The sequence below is a fragment of the Vidua macroura genome, chromosome Z (genome assembly GCF_024509145.1).
Source record: "Vidua macroura isolate BioBank_ID:100142 chromosome Z, ASM2450914v1, whole genome shotgun sequence".
NCBI classification, from domain to species: Eukaryota; Metazoa; Chordata; class Aves; order Passeriformes; family Viduidae; genus Vidua; species Vidua macroura.
Genome location: NC_071611.1, coordinates 71,722,638 through 71,737,635, shown reverse-complemented (window position 1 = coordinate 71,737,635; position 14,998 = coordinate 71,722,638). Strand labels below are relative to the sequence as shown.

General features: G+C 36.2%; 1 protein-coding gene across 1 annotated transcript in view; it reads right to left on the bottom strand.

Annotated features, from left to right (window-relative positions):
* APC (APC regulator of WNT signaling pathway) overlaps positions 1–14,998 on the bottom strand; it is a 93,780-nt gene that overhangs the window by 16,401 nt on the left and 62,381 nt on the right. The window contains exons 8-12 of the mRNA XM_054002501.1: positions 9,120–9,224; positions 5,416–5,514; positions 2,502–2,880; positions 1,325–1,420; positions 620–759 (exon numbers count right to left, since the gene is read on the bottom strand). Coding sequence (XP_053858476.1) covers positions 620–759; positions 1,325–1,420; positions 2,502–2,880; positions 5,416–5,514; positions 9,120–9,224 — 819 coding nt within the window. The remainder of the gene's footprint in view (positions 1–619; positions 760–1,324; positions 1,421–2,501; positions 2,881–5,415; positions 5,515–9,119; positions 9,225–14,998) is intronic.

Sequence of the window (14,998 nt, the reverse complement as noted above, 5' to 3'; positions counted from 1 at the left end):
TGAAATGTCTTCCCTCTAGAGCAGAAGGGTAGGTCTTCAGCACTGAGTTATTTTAAGATCCACAGGCTGGCAAATCTATTGGAAATTTCTAGTGTTTAAAAGAAACGTCCTTGTCAGAAATTAGAACAAATTTTCTCTTATAATGATTGAAGTAGTGCCCAGTTTGAGCCAGATATACTCCAGATACTTAAAAGCAAGCTCTAGCCTGAAGAAGTTGGAAAAATTTCATTAGACAGTAATAGTATGGTTAAATAACTGAAAACTTCAGAAAACGACCAAATTACAAATTTTAATTCAACATTCTCAGAAAGAATCAGTTACGATAAAATCACTGTGTGCTGTACTAACCTAGTTCTCATTAAAAAAGCAGGCCAATAGATAAAATCCTTGCTTTCAGTGACAAAAGTGATTTGAGAGCCAATACCACAGTTGTATGATGCAACATTCTGCTTGTGGTACTCTCTATCAGCAACAGGATGGAATGAGAGAGGTATTTGGAACTCCTGCTTTGAGTTTAAACTCAGTATCCTATCCTGGAGGTTTTAATCACCTGTGTTGAGAGCTGTAATTCAAACAGCTATGAACTGAAATTACTGCAAGTTTACAGTGCTGCTCTCACCTTGTTAGCCACATCTCCAAAAGTCAGGTTTGTCAGAGCCATGCCCGCATACCTCCTTAGTGTAACACTATAGTGATCATTTGTGAGTCCATACATTTCACAGTCCACTTGCAGCAGTTCAGCAATGGCCTGCAGACCTCCTTTAAAAAGATTCAGGTAAGAAAAAAAAGTCATAGCAGTACTCTAATGTTGTAAGTACAGGACATTTGTAGCAAGGAACAAATTTAATTTTTATGTGCAGAAGAAACCTCAAACGTCTGAAAACCGCAATGCTCAGAAAGACATATGAATTGCTAAAATTGCATGCATGGAATTTACTGAGCATGGGCTAAAAAAATTCAGGCTGTCAAAAAGGAACAAATGCAGGATGAAAAAACCCCACTAAAACACCAATCAAAAAACCACCCATCCTGGGAAGTAGTCTCAATTTTAAGTCCAATACTTGTAAATTGCAAATATTTCCACAATAATATTAGTCTTCCAAAATTCACAATTCATGCCAGAAAAAACAGTAACTGACATAATAATTTATCCACTGGGAAATGGTGTAGTTAATTTCAACTGCTTTCAGCACTTAGGGGGCAGCAACTGACACAAATGAATTACTGTTAATAGCTTAAACTGTTAGTAAAAAAAAGCCATATATGCAGTGACATGCACAAGGAGTGCCATGGTTTCTAGCAAGTTTCTCAAGTCTGATCTTACCAAGCTCATTCATTGCATGTCTGTGTTCTTCATCAAATGAAAGTTTCATCAAAACACACACTGCAGGACAAATCTGATGATCCACTGGAGCAGGCACTGATCCAGAAACAGGTAATAATTAGTACCTTCCAGATGATTTTGTCTAAAGCAGCTACAGTTTTGGTCAGGTCTGTATCTTCCCAGTAATCAATGAACACACAATTAGTTAAGACTATTACTAAAGAAAGTGTGTACTGTAAATATATTTGATGCTTGAAAACAAATTAGGGAGAATCCTGAATGTATGTGCTGAGTTAGAGGCACGACTTGCAGTACAAAAAATATTACCTTATTACTCCTAGAAATTAATAATGTTTGTGAAACAAATCAATATGGTCAAATATTCTGGTGGCAATAAATAATACTCTGTTTGTTTGGGTGCTATATCCCTATGAATGGTTAATTAAACCTTTTACTTCATAACCTAGAAGTTTTTAAGTTCATACTTTTGTGAGCTAGGTTCTCGATAATGCAGAAATGGTACTGATACAGCTTGTGCAGAGGCAACTTCTGCTGAACTACACCAGGCACAAGACAACCCTGATTTCAGTCACACACCTCCCACAGACGCCTACAGGCTGCACTCATGGGATGCCCTCAAGTCAGAGAAGCAAAGGAAATAACTCTAAGGTTAAATCTATTTTTCTAACTGTTCCCTGAGAAAAATCCTATTAATTTACATTTCTCATATATAACATTATAAATATCAGTTCATTTTGATAGATGGAGATTTAATTTGTGCTCTCTGCCCCTCTCCCAAATGGAATGTGCTATCTCCTAAACATCTGCATTAAGAGCAATTTGGTATTGTTTATCCATAAAAATGTAAAACAGAATGAGTATATATTCAATATTATTTTACAAATTACAAATATAAACCACTAGAATCACTATCTGAAAAGCACAGCAAAGTCCAAGATTTAAATAAAAAGCTTGTAAATAGGGTATTGTATCTGTGACACATACTATTTGCCAACAGTAGCTGAATTTAAATAAAGAAGAAACCACACAAACACATATATGTATATAAGAAAACTTGCATACATTCAACAAGAAGTCAGATTAAAGCTGTACTTTCTGTAAATTCACTCTTTTCAATATATCCTTGAAATATTTTTATATGGCTTGTAGAACCTACTTGGGTTTTTGTCTTGGTCCATGCCTTGTTCATGTGCCTCCTGCCATTCCCAACACGTTTCACAGTAAGCACGGATCTGCTCCAAGAGATGGAGCACACGGATTTCCCGTCTGCCTCGCTTATCATCGGGCTGGGAGTGAATGATGTTGTGCAGCGCTGCGCTGGCTCTGGCACGGGCCTCTTTACTACCACGGGAGTTTCCTAACAACACAGAGTCCTTATCGTTGCCATGTAAAAGCTGGATGAGGAGAGGAAGACATCCAGACTGACGCATGGCTATGCAGCTGTCCTGGGAGCTAGACATTGCTAGCAATGTTCTTGACATGTCATCTTTATCATGAGTACCAAGCATTGATAACAATGAATACACCATTTCCACCTGCAGGTCAAATGATTTTAAAAATACAGTTACGTTTTAAAAACACACCAAATTGAAACGAAATTTGAATGGTATGAGCAAAAATATATGAGCAAAAATATGAGCAAAAAACCCCCTTATTTAATGGTGAAAAATGTAATTGTACTATTTAAATGTAGTTAAACACTATTATTACTTCAGCATTCATAATCTTAATAAATTCCACACAGTGGTTAAATGGCTGGAAGTGGGGGGGTAGCGGTGTGTAATTGTATTAATCTACAAAACCAATAGCATAGACTTCCAGATTTCCATTATACAAAAAGATTAATCAAATGTATAATGAAAGTGTTTCATTTTGGTAAACCAAAATACCTTCAAAATTAAATCTGTCTTTAAAAAGCTATGCTCCATGTGAATTATTTACACTTTATTTATACTCTACATCACGCAAAAAACCCCTGACATCCACGAATTTTGAAGTTTTCCTTTAAAAAGCCTCAAATTAACTGATAATTTTTGTTATGATCACTGACTTTTATACAGACCAGATTATTTTGAGCAAATGCAAAACTAAAGAGTTAAATTAATACTTTTTCAAGTTTACAGGGATAAAAACAGTAAAGCAAACAAATGCTTATTTATTATGCATAAAACACTGAGTGTTTGTCAAATTAACTCATGCCATGAAAACCCAGCATTACCCATTTAACTTGGAGTAACCCAATTTTTTTTATTAAAAATAACAATTTTTGAGTGATTCCCTTGGCTTTTGTGTAATACTGTTGTCACGGCACTATTTGGTTTGTACTCCCACTCTTCTGTAACAGCTTTCAATCAAGAAATGCATTTGATTCTTCTAGTCAACGTTTAGTAGAATAACAGGATGTAGAGGATGATCTTAGATACTATCTAAAAACTCCAAACTTGTAAAGCCAAGATAAACAGGAACATTCAAAGTCAAAGCACAACATAAAGAAACTATCAAAGGGAAATTATAAAGTAGCAGCATGTGTATTTCTCTAGAATATAGTAATTAAGGAAGAAATGAGATTTTGGACCATTAGGCAAATTTTCCTACTAATAATTAGATATTTGCACTGGTTACCCTATCAATGAATGATTTTATTTGGTGTCTTCAGTGACAATTCCAATGTGTCTGAAGATTAATACACATACTGAGTTTCAAAAAAATTTAACAGCAGCAGGTAGATTAAACAGGAAATTTGGTAACACAGACTTCTCTAAACACTACAGGGTTGCTGAGGCAATACAAATCTTAGAGTCTGTAAAACTGTATGGTCACATGGCAAAACCCATTGAAATAGTAGCCACTTCTGTGGCAGTCTAGCATCTCAGTTCGGAGATCCTCTCTTCCTGGATCTGGGAAACCCCAAATGTAGCATTTAAACAAAGTCTTTGATTCTTACAGGAGAGTGAATTTAATTTTGCTTTATGTGTATCTCTTTGCAGATGTTTCAACTGGCAGCTATAATACAGTGTTACTTGGATTTGGAAGGTTAAGTTTTTGCCAGAGAATAAAGCTGAAGAAGCCACCAAATCAGGCCTCCAAGTTGCAGCTCATGTATTATAGGAAAAGCAAACAAAAAAAGCTATTTGTTTCTCTTGTTTACAAAGACTGCCCACAGATTAATCTCTTTTTACACCTGTAAATGTACTCCTCCATTTAGAATGTCTACCATTTTCCCTTTTAAGGCATTAATATCAATAATTTCCTACCCGAGAATACACTCAGTTAAACCTGAGTCTTTGACTGTATCCTTCCACACTCACTCCTGTTCCTGCCTTCAGGGCTTTCCCACTGTTTGTAACTTTGTAGAGTTCTATAGGTTGCAGTGAAAACTGGTAGACAGACAGCTGATGTTACCTCCATTTAGGATGTGCATATAGCATGGGACTGAAATGACAACATTGTAACATTGTTTTAAGGCCCAAAATCATTAACTCTATGCAAAATTAATAGGTCCAGCTTCCCAGAGGACTGTTCTCAGCACAGCACCCACAGTATCCATACTGCTGCTGATTCCAGAGGCAGTATGAGATCCAGTGGCTCATGAATCTGCCCTTTTCTTCCCCTCTCTTTTCATGCTGCATATGTATTTTTTAATGCAGTCTTCTATGTGCAGATGCTGTGAAGGGCTTACATAATTTTTTTGGGGGTCTATTTCTTGGCAACTGTGTCTATTTTGTGGATCTGGATTCTGCAAAAGTATTTGAAGAGCGCTCTTAAAAATGTTAATTTTCATCATGGATTATAAACAACATCACAAGGTTTTTTGATACCCCAGTAGCTTCTAGGAATTGCTTGTTCCTTACTGTAACAACTCTTAACTCATCATCAGCAAGTTTAAAAAAAAGATTTCTGTGCATATATTTTCAAAGTTGAAAAAATATACTAAAATTTTAACTTAATAAAAATTACTATGTATGGACAAGACTGTTCAGATAATATTAGTACTACTGGCAGAAACAATGAGGTTATTGTATTAGTAAAAATGTAGCATTAGCGACCTGTGGTTTGTAATCTTCGGTTACCTTGGTACCCAGATGACTTGTCAGTCTGCGAGGAACAGAATAGTTACTACTAGAGCTCATAACACTGGCTGTCTCGTGGTCCACTCGAGCAGCAGAACCCTACAGATTTAAACAACAACTCATATAAAATAAAGTCTGAGGGACAGAACAACATTGGCAAAGTCAGTTTCAGCACTGGATGATGCAGTTCTGCAACAACTATGAACTGCCAACCTCCTTCTCTTAGGCCCTGTCTGCCCTGACACAATATAGAGGTCAAAAAACCTGGTTTTATTAACCCTTTTTCCTGAGATTCAGTGTCAATACAACTGTATTTTCAACTGAATGGGTTTAATTACTATTTTCACCAAGAAGTGGATTTTGGAACAAACTGAATAATAATTTTGACAGAGTGAGAAGAACAGCCTCCACTTTTATGTCAGATTTTGTAGTGCACTGAAATAGGTATCCAAGAACCCACTAGTAACAAGAGACTGATCTGGGCAATGAATAACTCTACTTGAATTTGTACATTTCAAAAGCAAATAATAAGTGGTTACGTAGTTATTTTAGTGAAAACTGTAAAATAATGCTAACACTGCTTGATGTAATTTTCCTAGAATCTAGGTATGCTCCTACCTGTATTAGCAAGACTCAATTATCAGCATCTTTGTCTTATTTTAATTAATTTCATGTATTTACATTTTTCCTTTCTCTGCCACTTTTTATCCACTCATATTCTTTATTTTTTTTATGCACTCATATTCTTTACTTTTTTTATTTGCTGTTGTTTTCTTTCTGTGATGTTTCCCTTACTGTATCATTCCCTTCCCATCTGCTTTGGGAAATTAAAAAATATGTTTGTTTAGAGAACACTTTTAGTATCAGTAACTGATTTCAGTCTTGGTTTTCCTAAGGTAGTCATGAGTTTTTCTTTGATCCTTTAAAAAGCTAAAATCTGTTAATGGAATTATTAGCCTAATTTGCAAAACATTTTCAAACTACCTGGATTAATAAATATAACTTTTTTTTCCAGCAAAAACAGATAAGACAGTGAGGAAAACTCCATGGAAGATGCTTTGAAATAATGTCTGTTTCTTCTATGTGCTTCACAGAGAAAGAGGTATTTTGCAGTTCACAAAGTTCAACATCTTAAACATGAAGTTGAAAGATACTGTAAGTACAAGGTAGGAGTAACTTAATTGTTTGTATAGACAGAAAAGAATCTAGTTATACTGGAATATTTAAACACATTATTATACTAATTTCACTCCCACATTTGAATCCAGAAAATGTGATACATGTTCCAGAAGAAGAATTTTATGCTACAAGAATGTAACTGGAATTATTTATATTAACACAATTTATTCCAATCTATACTTCCTCTGTAAACAAACCCTTATTTTCTGTTGACTACAGGAAAAAAAATCAGAATCTAAAAGCTTACGGAGAAAATCACACTACATTTTCTCCATTATTCACTTTAATAATGTTCAGTGCTAAGACTATGGGAATGAATTCCCAGGTTTTTACACCATGCAGTCCCTTCGTATTTCCTCAAACTACATTCAGAGGATTACAGGTTCAACATAACGTATGTACTAAAACTATACATTATTAAGCTCAGTGTGATTGTTTCATCCAAGAAGGTAAAAAATTATGTAGGTCTGGGGCACTATCTATTAAAATTAACCATGGTGTAGATGGAAATAGCAACCTCAGTTCAGGTAACCAATTCCCTCAGAGCCAGCACATGGCTCTGCTGCCTGCTACCAGGATGCTCAGCTGAAGTATAACTACATTTCTCACTGCTTGTAAAGAGTAATGCCAAGGAACTAATGTCAGGTGAGCAGTCATTCATCCAAGAAAATGGGAAATGACAAGGAAATACTACGTGGACCCTTCCTGTGTTGGATCTCCTCCTTCAAAATCTTTTCCTGTCTACTTCAACTTGTGTCTGGCTTTTATACTTCAGTGTCTTTCACTCATTGTTTTACCCTGCTATTTACCATGCCAGCTGAGTAATTTTCCCTGTATTGTGACATATTTTCTTAACAAGATGGATAATCTCAACAAATTCCTTTATAGAACTTGCAAAATGAAGCTATAAACAAAATTTTACTTCAGCGGGAGAATAGTGACTGCAATGGAAAAGACAGCTGAAAGATGGTGCTGAAAAGGACACACTTGAAAAGTGAAAAATCCTGGATTCAATTAACACTGACTATAAAACCAATTAGAACAAAATAATTTGGTGAAAACTCTTTTTTTTTCACTTCACTTAATGGTGACTGCTCTAAGTATACTGAACTGATTTATCAGAAATAAATGTTATGTCCAATCCATTAAACCTTCTGTGTCTGGACTTGCACTGAAAGCAAACAATCCCCAGATGGCTGTTTTAACACACATACAGTGCCCTGGCTCTATCCCCCACCAGGAGGAAGGAATAGCCTTGTTTTATATATTTTTACAAGGCAAAGGTCAAAATTGCACAAATCCTCAACATTAAGGCCTCAACTGAATTATGAACGGATCTTCCATTTGCATAAGTCTGCCAAGACATGACAATCCCTTCTTCCTTCCTTCTCTGTAAAATACATTGTCCAGAAAAACTAATAATTCATTCTCTGAAGATGGATGACAGAGCAGCAATACATCAATTATTTAAATACATTATGCTTTCAGCCCAAAAGTAGCAGTGAACTATTTTCTTCCCAAACAATAAAGCTGTCATAAGAATTAAGAGTCAGAACCGCAATAAGATATGGATGATAGAATTTAATTCCAAATGGTGATCAAATGTATTTCAAAAGCAAAATTATGGGCTGTGCTTAATGTTTAATCAAGTAAAATATTCCAGCCAAACCACAATTCTTTCTGATAAATCTTCTACAAGACACGTTTGAAAATATTTAAGTAATTTTACTTCCCTGGAGTAACAAAAATATCCTGTATTTGAATTCAGCTATTGAATTAATAGTGTGCAGTTTTAAAAACCCATATTACTTGTGGGAATGTCTAAGCTACAGTTGGAAATAATGAAAGAAAATAATCATGGTAAATAAATAAAAGTATTTTTAGCCAAAGAGGGAAGTAATAAATATTGATTTTAAAAGACAAGTAAAGAATTTAATGTATACCTCAAAATATACCACTAATGTATTTCAGTAATAAAAGGAGGAGCAGCAATGGAAAATTATTTAGAAGCATTTAAATAACACTTCAGCCAACTTTCAGGAGATTACTCATTGCTACTTCAATTTCAAAGCTTTAGATAATACAGTATTAATGAAACATTAATAATAAACCTGTCATTTACTTATCTTCTTTTTTTGAAAATCACCAATATCTTAGTGGTAGTTTCTAAAATGAAAATTCAAACAATTTTCCATAATTTACTAACACTTCTTGTATTACAATTCACCTACAATGAAATATATTTCCTGTAGTCATTCTTGCTATCTCTTTCACACTATTAGGCTCATTAATCATTTAAACAAAAGAAAAATGCTCCCTGCATTACTGAATATTTATACTTCCCTTTATTCAAACACTTCCTTGCAGTAAATACAAGAAATTTCCCAGATATAGATGGAAAGAAGAAAAAAATTATTTTTTTAAAATGACTAGGCATGCAAATGCAGTAAGTTAAATACCAACATGTAAGCATCATATGTCTCAAATATTTAATTATATTAAAACAAGCAAAATACTCTACTTACCTGACCAGTACTGCTAGTTGCCACACTGATTTCTGCTGCTCCTTGACTTTCATTCTGCCTCTCTGTATCATGGGAACCTGCCTCATGCTTGCTTTGAGGTGTTCTCTGTTAATACAAGAGTTTATGAAATTACAAACAGAAATGAGGTACAATTTACCATTCAAAGCTTTCTCAGCTGTGAGCACATCAATACTGCATCCTCAGGAAACCACTGAGCAGCACTTTGCATTTCATAACCCTGAGCCTCAAAAATTAACAGCCAAGACTGAGTGCCTTCAAAAAACTGCGAGATGAAAGAGAAGCATTTCCTCAGAGGATTACAGCCCTGCAAGACAAAGGATCTGCTGTGACACACAGCAGCACCATTTTCCACCAGCTGTGCTCACATCCCTATCAGAAATGTAATAGAACTGGAGCAAACAACTGCTCTGCTTGGCACGTGATCCCTGCTTTTACTGGGGACCATGGCCAGCACTGTTCAATTAAGCTTCACATTCTGTTCTGCTTGAACAGAAGGATATCTGTACTATAAGAATATTTCTAAATGTCAAGGACAAACAGTGTAGGAATTACCACTTTGACAGTAAAGAAATTTATATAGCCTGATACTGATCCATCTAAAATTTTGTCAAAATAAATTTAACTAATGTGGCAAGCTGGTACAGACGGTTTCAGTTCCTTTAGGAAAACAGATTTTTATACATTTACATAAAAATTAAATTGGTCTCCCTGCTGCTGATAGGCATTTAAATAAGCAGTTATGAAATATGTGAAATATCAAACATCATCTATTAATGTGTTTAAATAATTTCAGATTTTCAGAAAGACATGAATAATCCATGGAAATGACTGAAGTCCAGAGTTGAAAGCAAGATTATTTTTTAAATATTGCTTTTGTTGCCAAGCTTCAATTCACAGACTGAGAGGCTACTACCTTGCAGACAACACAATCTTAATTAGTTTAGCCACATATGGTATATATCATGCAGTTTCCATGCGGCTCTGCAATGTTCTTGAGCTGCAGAGCCTAGGATAGCACAGTCTGCCTCATCTTGCTTTAACGATACTTATCTCTGACTTTTAGCAATACCCCTCTTCAATGTACACACCCTGGAACATCTTTGGATACTCTAAGTGTTTAAATTCATACAGTATCACTGGAATAAATAACTGTTTTGTTCACTTAAGACAGATGAGTCTCAACACAGAGCAGAATTTCAGAAACCAGTAATCAGCATATGAAGTGATTAATTTAGGGATAAATTTAAAAGTGTAAATACAGTTGAACTAAAGGAATAAGGTATGTAAAAATGCAGGATATTACATAAACTAGTAATATGAGAAAATTGGAAGCAACTATAGGCAACAAATTCCTTGACATTATACCTTCACTTATGGAAAGTAAGTAAGCCACAAAGCAAATCTCAAATTATTTTAGGACACAAAATGTCACTACTTTTTAAAATCTGATCTCTAATTTTTCACCTTCTCTGTCACTGTGTATGAAATGAAACTGCTATTGATGCTCATACAGTAACTGAAGACATTTTGGTTCTCAGTACAAGAGTGGGGCACCCAGTTAAGATCAGACCTTGCTGTACATGAGGTGAATTCAGCATAATGCTGAATTCCTGTCTCGCAACACATTTCAATCTTGAATAAAGTGTAATTATGAGTTTGACAGAATCGAGACAGATTTTTCCAGTCACTAAATGACTGGAAAGCACAAAGAAAGCAGTACTGGACATTCCTAGAGGTGAAAATCTGAATGGTTCATTAGCAGGGCTCTGACCCACTGGGTCACCTGAGAGGGAATAATACTCCTCTTCCAAGAACACTCCTGGGGGTTAGGACAGGGTGGTGAAAATGGGGTATATCTATTAAACAGTTGTGCTGCATCCACAGCAGAGACACAGATATTTCATTCCCTGACAAGAAAAGTTTCTGCTCTCCTTTAACACTCTCTGCTTCTATTAACATACATTTGATTGCTACATGCTATTTATGAGTAAGATGCCTTCCCATTCTCCCTAAGCACTCTCAAGAACATGCCAATACAAAACGTAGTCAACTCAACAGACAAATTAATTTGCAAGGCAGTTTTTAACAGTTACTAGCAGGGTTTATCTGATTTGAAATGAAGAACGTGCTGGCAACGTGCAAACCCCATTACTGTCACATGAGTTATCAGCTGGACTTGAACATCAAATCTGTGAGTTCTCAGTGAAGACTCCCTACCACTTCAGTCACTGAAGTAATTTGAAGTGAGCTGTCCTCTTCAGGCAGACTGGCACAAAGGAGTTAATAACACAGGCAGCAGAAAGCAGGTTATTAATTGAAAGTGGAGTATTTATATAAATATGTATTGTATTATTATAATGTATAACATGATTAAACATACTTATTTATTATTATATGAAAACTGCACATATCCATGCACATGGATAATGTAAATATATTTTTGTATAGATACAGTATTACTGTAAATAAATTAATATTCATCTAACAGACTGCAGATTAATCGTCAGAAAGGAATATAACCACCAAAAGTATGTCCCTCCTTCATGGTGCCTTTAAACACTGAACACAGGACCTGTGGAATAAAATACAGATGCTACCAACCATATCAGCAACGAACCAGAGCATGTTCACAGCAGCAGGCTCTGTAAACCCTACATGAGGCACAGCTGCCAGAGAATGGCCCTAGTCCCTGGGTTAAACTGCACCACCTGTTTTGAAGCATGACTTTTGAGGAGGCCTCAGCTGGGTTTGTAACCTCTTCCATTGCTGAATTTTGGCATCAGACCATGAAAGTCGTTTGACAGAGTTCACTTGTTTGCTCTTGCAGCAAAATTGTGGGAGACTGCATGTGCTGATTACAGGGACATGGAGCTCCTCCTTCCATTGCATTTGCCACAATTTTCTAAGTGCTTCTAAAGACAGCAAGAATTATCATTATCAATTTCCATGTATTTATTAGTAGAAAATTATAAACTCTAGCTAGCACAGTAGACCGTGACTATTTCTGCTAAGAAAGCCAATTACACATAATTTTACCTCATGCTTTGTCAATGTGAGATGCCAAAGCAGACACTTACACATTCATGAGGAATTGCCACTACTCCATATTAAACACAACAGACATACATGTATAAGTAAGACATATATAAGAAAATGGAAAATGCAGCAAATGAAACTAAGTAACTGTAAGAAATAATTTTGCTATAGTTGATTAGAAGACAAAAGAAAGTCTTGTGAGTCAAATAATTGAGAATGCTCCTGTCCATCACAGTTTAAAACCTGCTGAGCATAATCTCAGGAAGAAAAAAATCCTTTACATTTTATCTATGGCAACACTGCCTAATGTTACAGATAAGTTACAGATATTATGAAAGAAGGGCCTGTACCACTACTGCCAAAAATTTCCTTTTTCCTTTTAAGTAATTTCATATTGTACCCAACAACTGAAAATTCTTTCTGGACAGGTCTAACTCTACAGTGGATGAAGACACCACCACTTGCAGGTAAATTCCTTCAATTTTTTTCTAGAATCATTCACAAGACTTAGCAATTTGCCAAACCTTAAAAATGTGATAAAATGTGTGAGAATTTTCTCTGCTCATTGATGTCCAAAAGCTGATTTTAAGCTGCTGCATTATATTTGGCCTTACTCTTCAAGATATATTGCACTTGGGTTCCACAGTGACTGGCATCACCACAGCACTTACTGCATCTGCAGACAAGCTGGAATAATCATTATTGTTGTTACCAGATCTTTATAACAGAAGGAGCACATTCAATTTCGTTATTGGCACCGGAAACTAAGAAATAAACTCTCCAACCAATTTACCAGGTCAGAAAGCCAACATTACTTTATTACCAGTGCTTAATGCATGGGGAATTCTCCTTGAAGCATGCTCAGTAACAGACTAACAGACCAGAGCATACTCCTGAAACAAATACATATTCATCACATTTCCTGAATACATGCATATATGCTAATTATTTCCATGGACTTAATCTGGATATGGTTCAAACCTTCTGATGAATCTTTTCTCCTTGAGAGTATCTCAAATATGTGATCAGGCCATAATGTACTTCTCTTATCATTCTTTGCTGTCACACACAATCCTTGTTCTCAAAATTAACATATCAGCTAGTACATAATAATTACTGATATAAGTAAATAAGGAAGCATTAGCTGGAACACAACTTATTAGTCACAGATGTAGGGAGTTAACACAAGGCTAATCTCTGGCATTTGTACTAAGCACTGTATGGTACAAAACTAAGCATTAACCACAAATACAGGGATCAAACACTATTGTGCTGAGGTTAAAAGAATTTTCCAGCATTTTCCCACTACTGCATAGATTTCTTCTTAAAGAAATATACTTGTTCAGTAACAGTATCAGGCACAGGATAAAAATGTAAAAAATGCCTCATGTTTGTATTTTTCAGTTATATGGACTTTGCAGTGTGACTGCACCACCAGACAATTTCAGAATTGGATCTAGCTGTTCTTTGTAGGAGATGCTCATCACTTGGAAATGATTAAAAACACACTGTAAAGTATTAGGGCGTGTCTAGCGACTGCCTCCTTTACCACCATCAGCACGCTAGTAAGTCTGTCCTAAAACATGCAACCAGATATCCAAACATTTCCCAGATAAGACACATCATATGAAAATTTCAATATATCAGACCTTCAGTGTATGAGGCAGCCAAATAATTTGGTGGAAGGAGTGAAAAACTATGACAAAACCTTTTTTTCTGTAGTAGCATCTCAATACTGTTTGAGTCCCTGAGCTCAAGTAAGTTCAAAATACTGTTCTTTTTTTTTTTTTTTTTTCCTACCAGAGTAAAATATAAACATTCCATCTGACTATATGGGGCAAAAGTATCTGTTGAGAGGCTGGTCAACCAGGCAGGGAGAGCATTACACCAGAAATAACAGGGGACAGAAGGTAGGGCTGGCAAGCAGGAGCCCTGACTGGTGACAACACAAGGGCAATGCACACGGCTGAGATAAGAGAACGTCCTTGGTCACAGGCACACAAGGGAGAATAAGGTGCAGCAGAGCTGCCTTGCTGGGAAAGCTCCCAATGTGCTGGGCAATGGGCATGGCCGGGTGCTGCTCCCTGGCACGTCCCTGCACCGCTGCTCAAGGAGCAAGCAGGAGGTCAGGGACAGGCATGTGGACTGAAAACTGCTGGAATAGCTGGGAATCAGGGGGGTGCAATCAGTAGCACACAGTACAGCTGGAAGCAAACTGAGTTCAATACTGTCCAACATCTGCATGCTAGGACACGCTGCACCCTCCCCAAGGTGGAGAAGCTGATACAGCACAGGGTAGTCCTTTGCAGGCTACAGCAGTCCTTAAGGTCCTCTCATACACAGAGAGGCTGAGAGAACTGAGACTGTTCAGCTGGAGAAAGAGAAGGCTCAGGGAGATCTTGTCAATATCTATAAACACCTGGACTGACTTATGTCAATAGACCAGGCAACTTTAATTTCACACACTATGGTCTGCATCACTTATAAGAATTGATTTCCCCCCAAATCCTGGAACTATGAAACAAGTGGAAAATTCCCATTTACAAAATGGAAAAATATACATCCTTTAGTGATCCAAATGATGCTCTGAGCTTTTTCTGTAGCTATTTTGGGTGAAGGCAAGTAATAAAATATTCATGTCAAACACACAATTTAATTTACCAGTACAAGAAATGGAGCTGACATTCTAAGTGAATTTCCATGAGAGCAGTTTTTGCTAATAGCAATTACTGCTATGGACTTTGTAATTTACAGGAAACATTCTCCATTTCTTAATATAGAACCCTGTACTTAAACACTAAAATATACCAGGCTTCTATAAT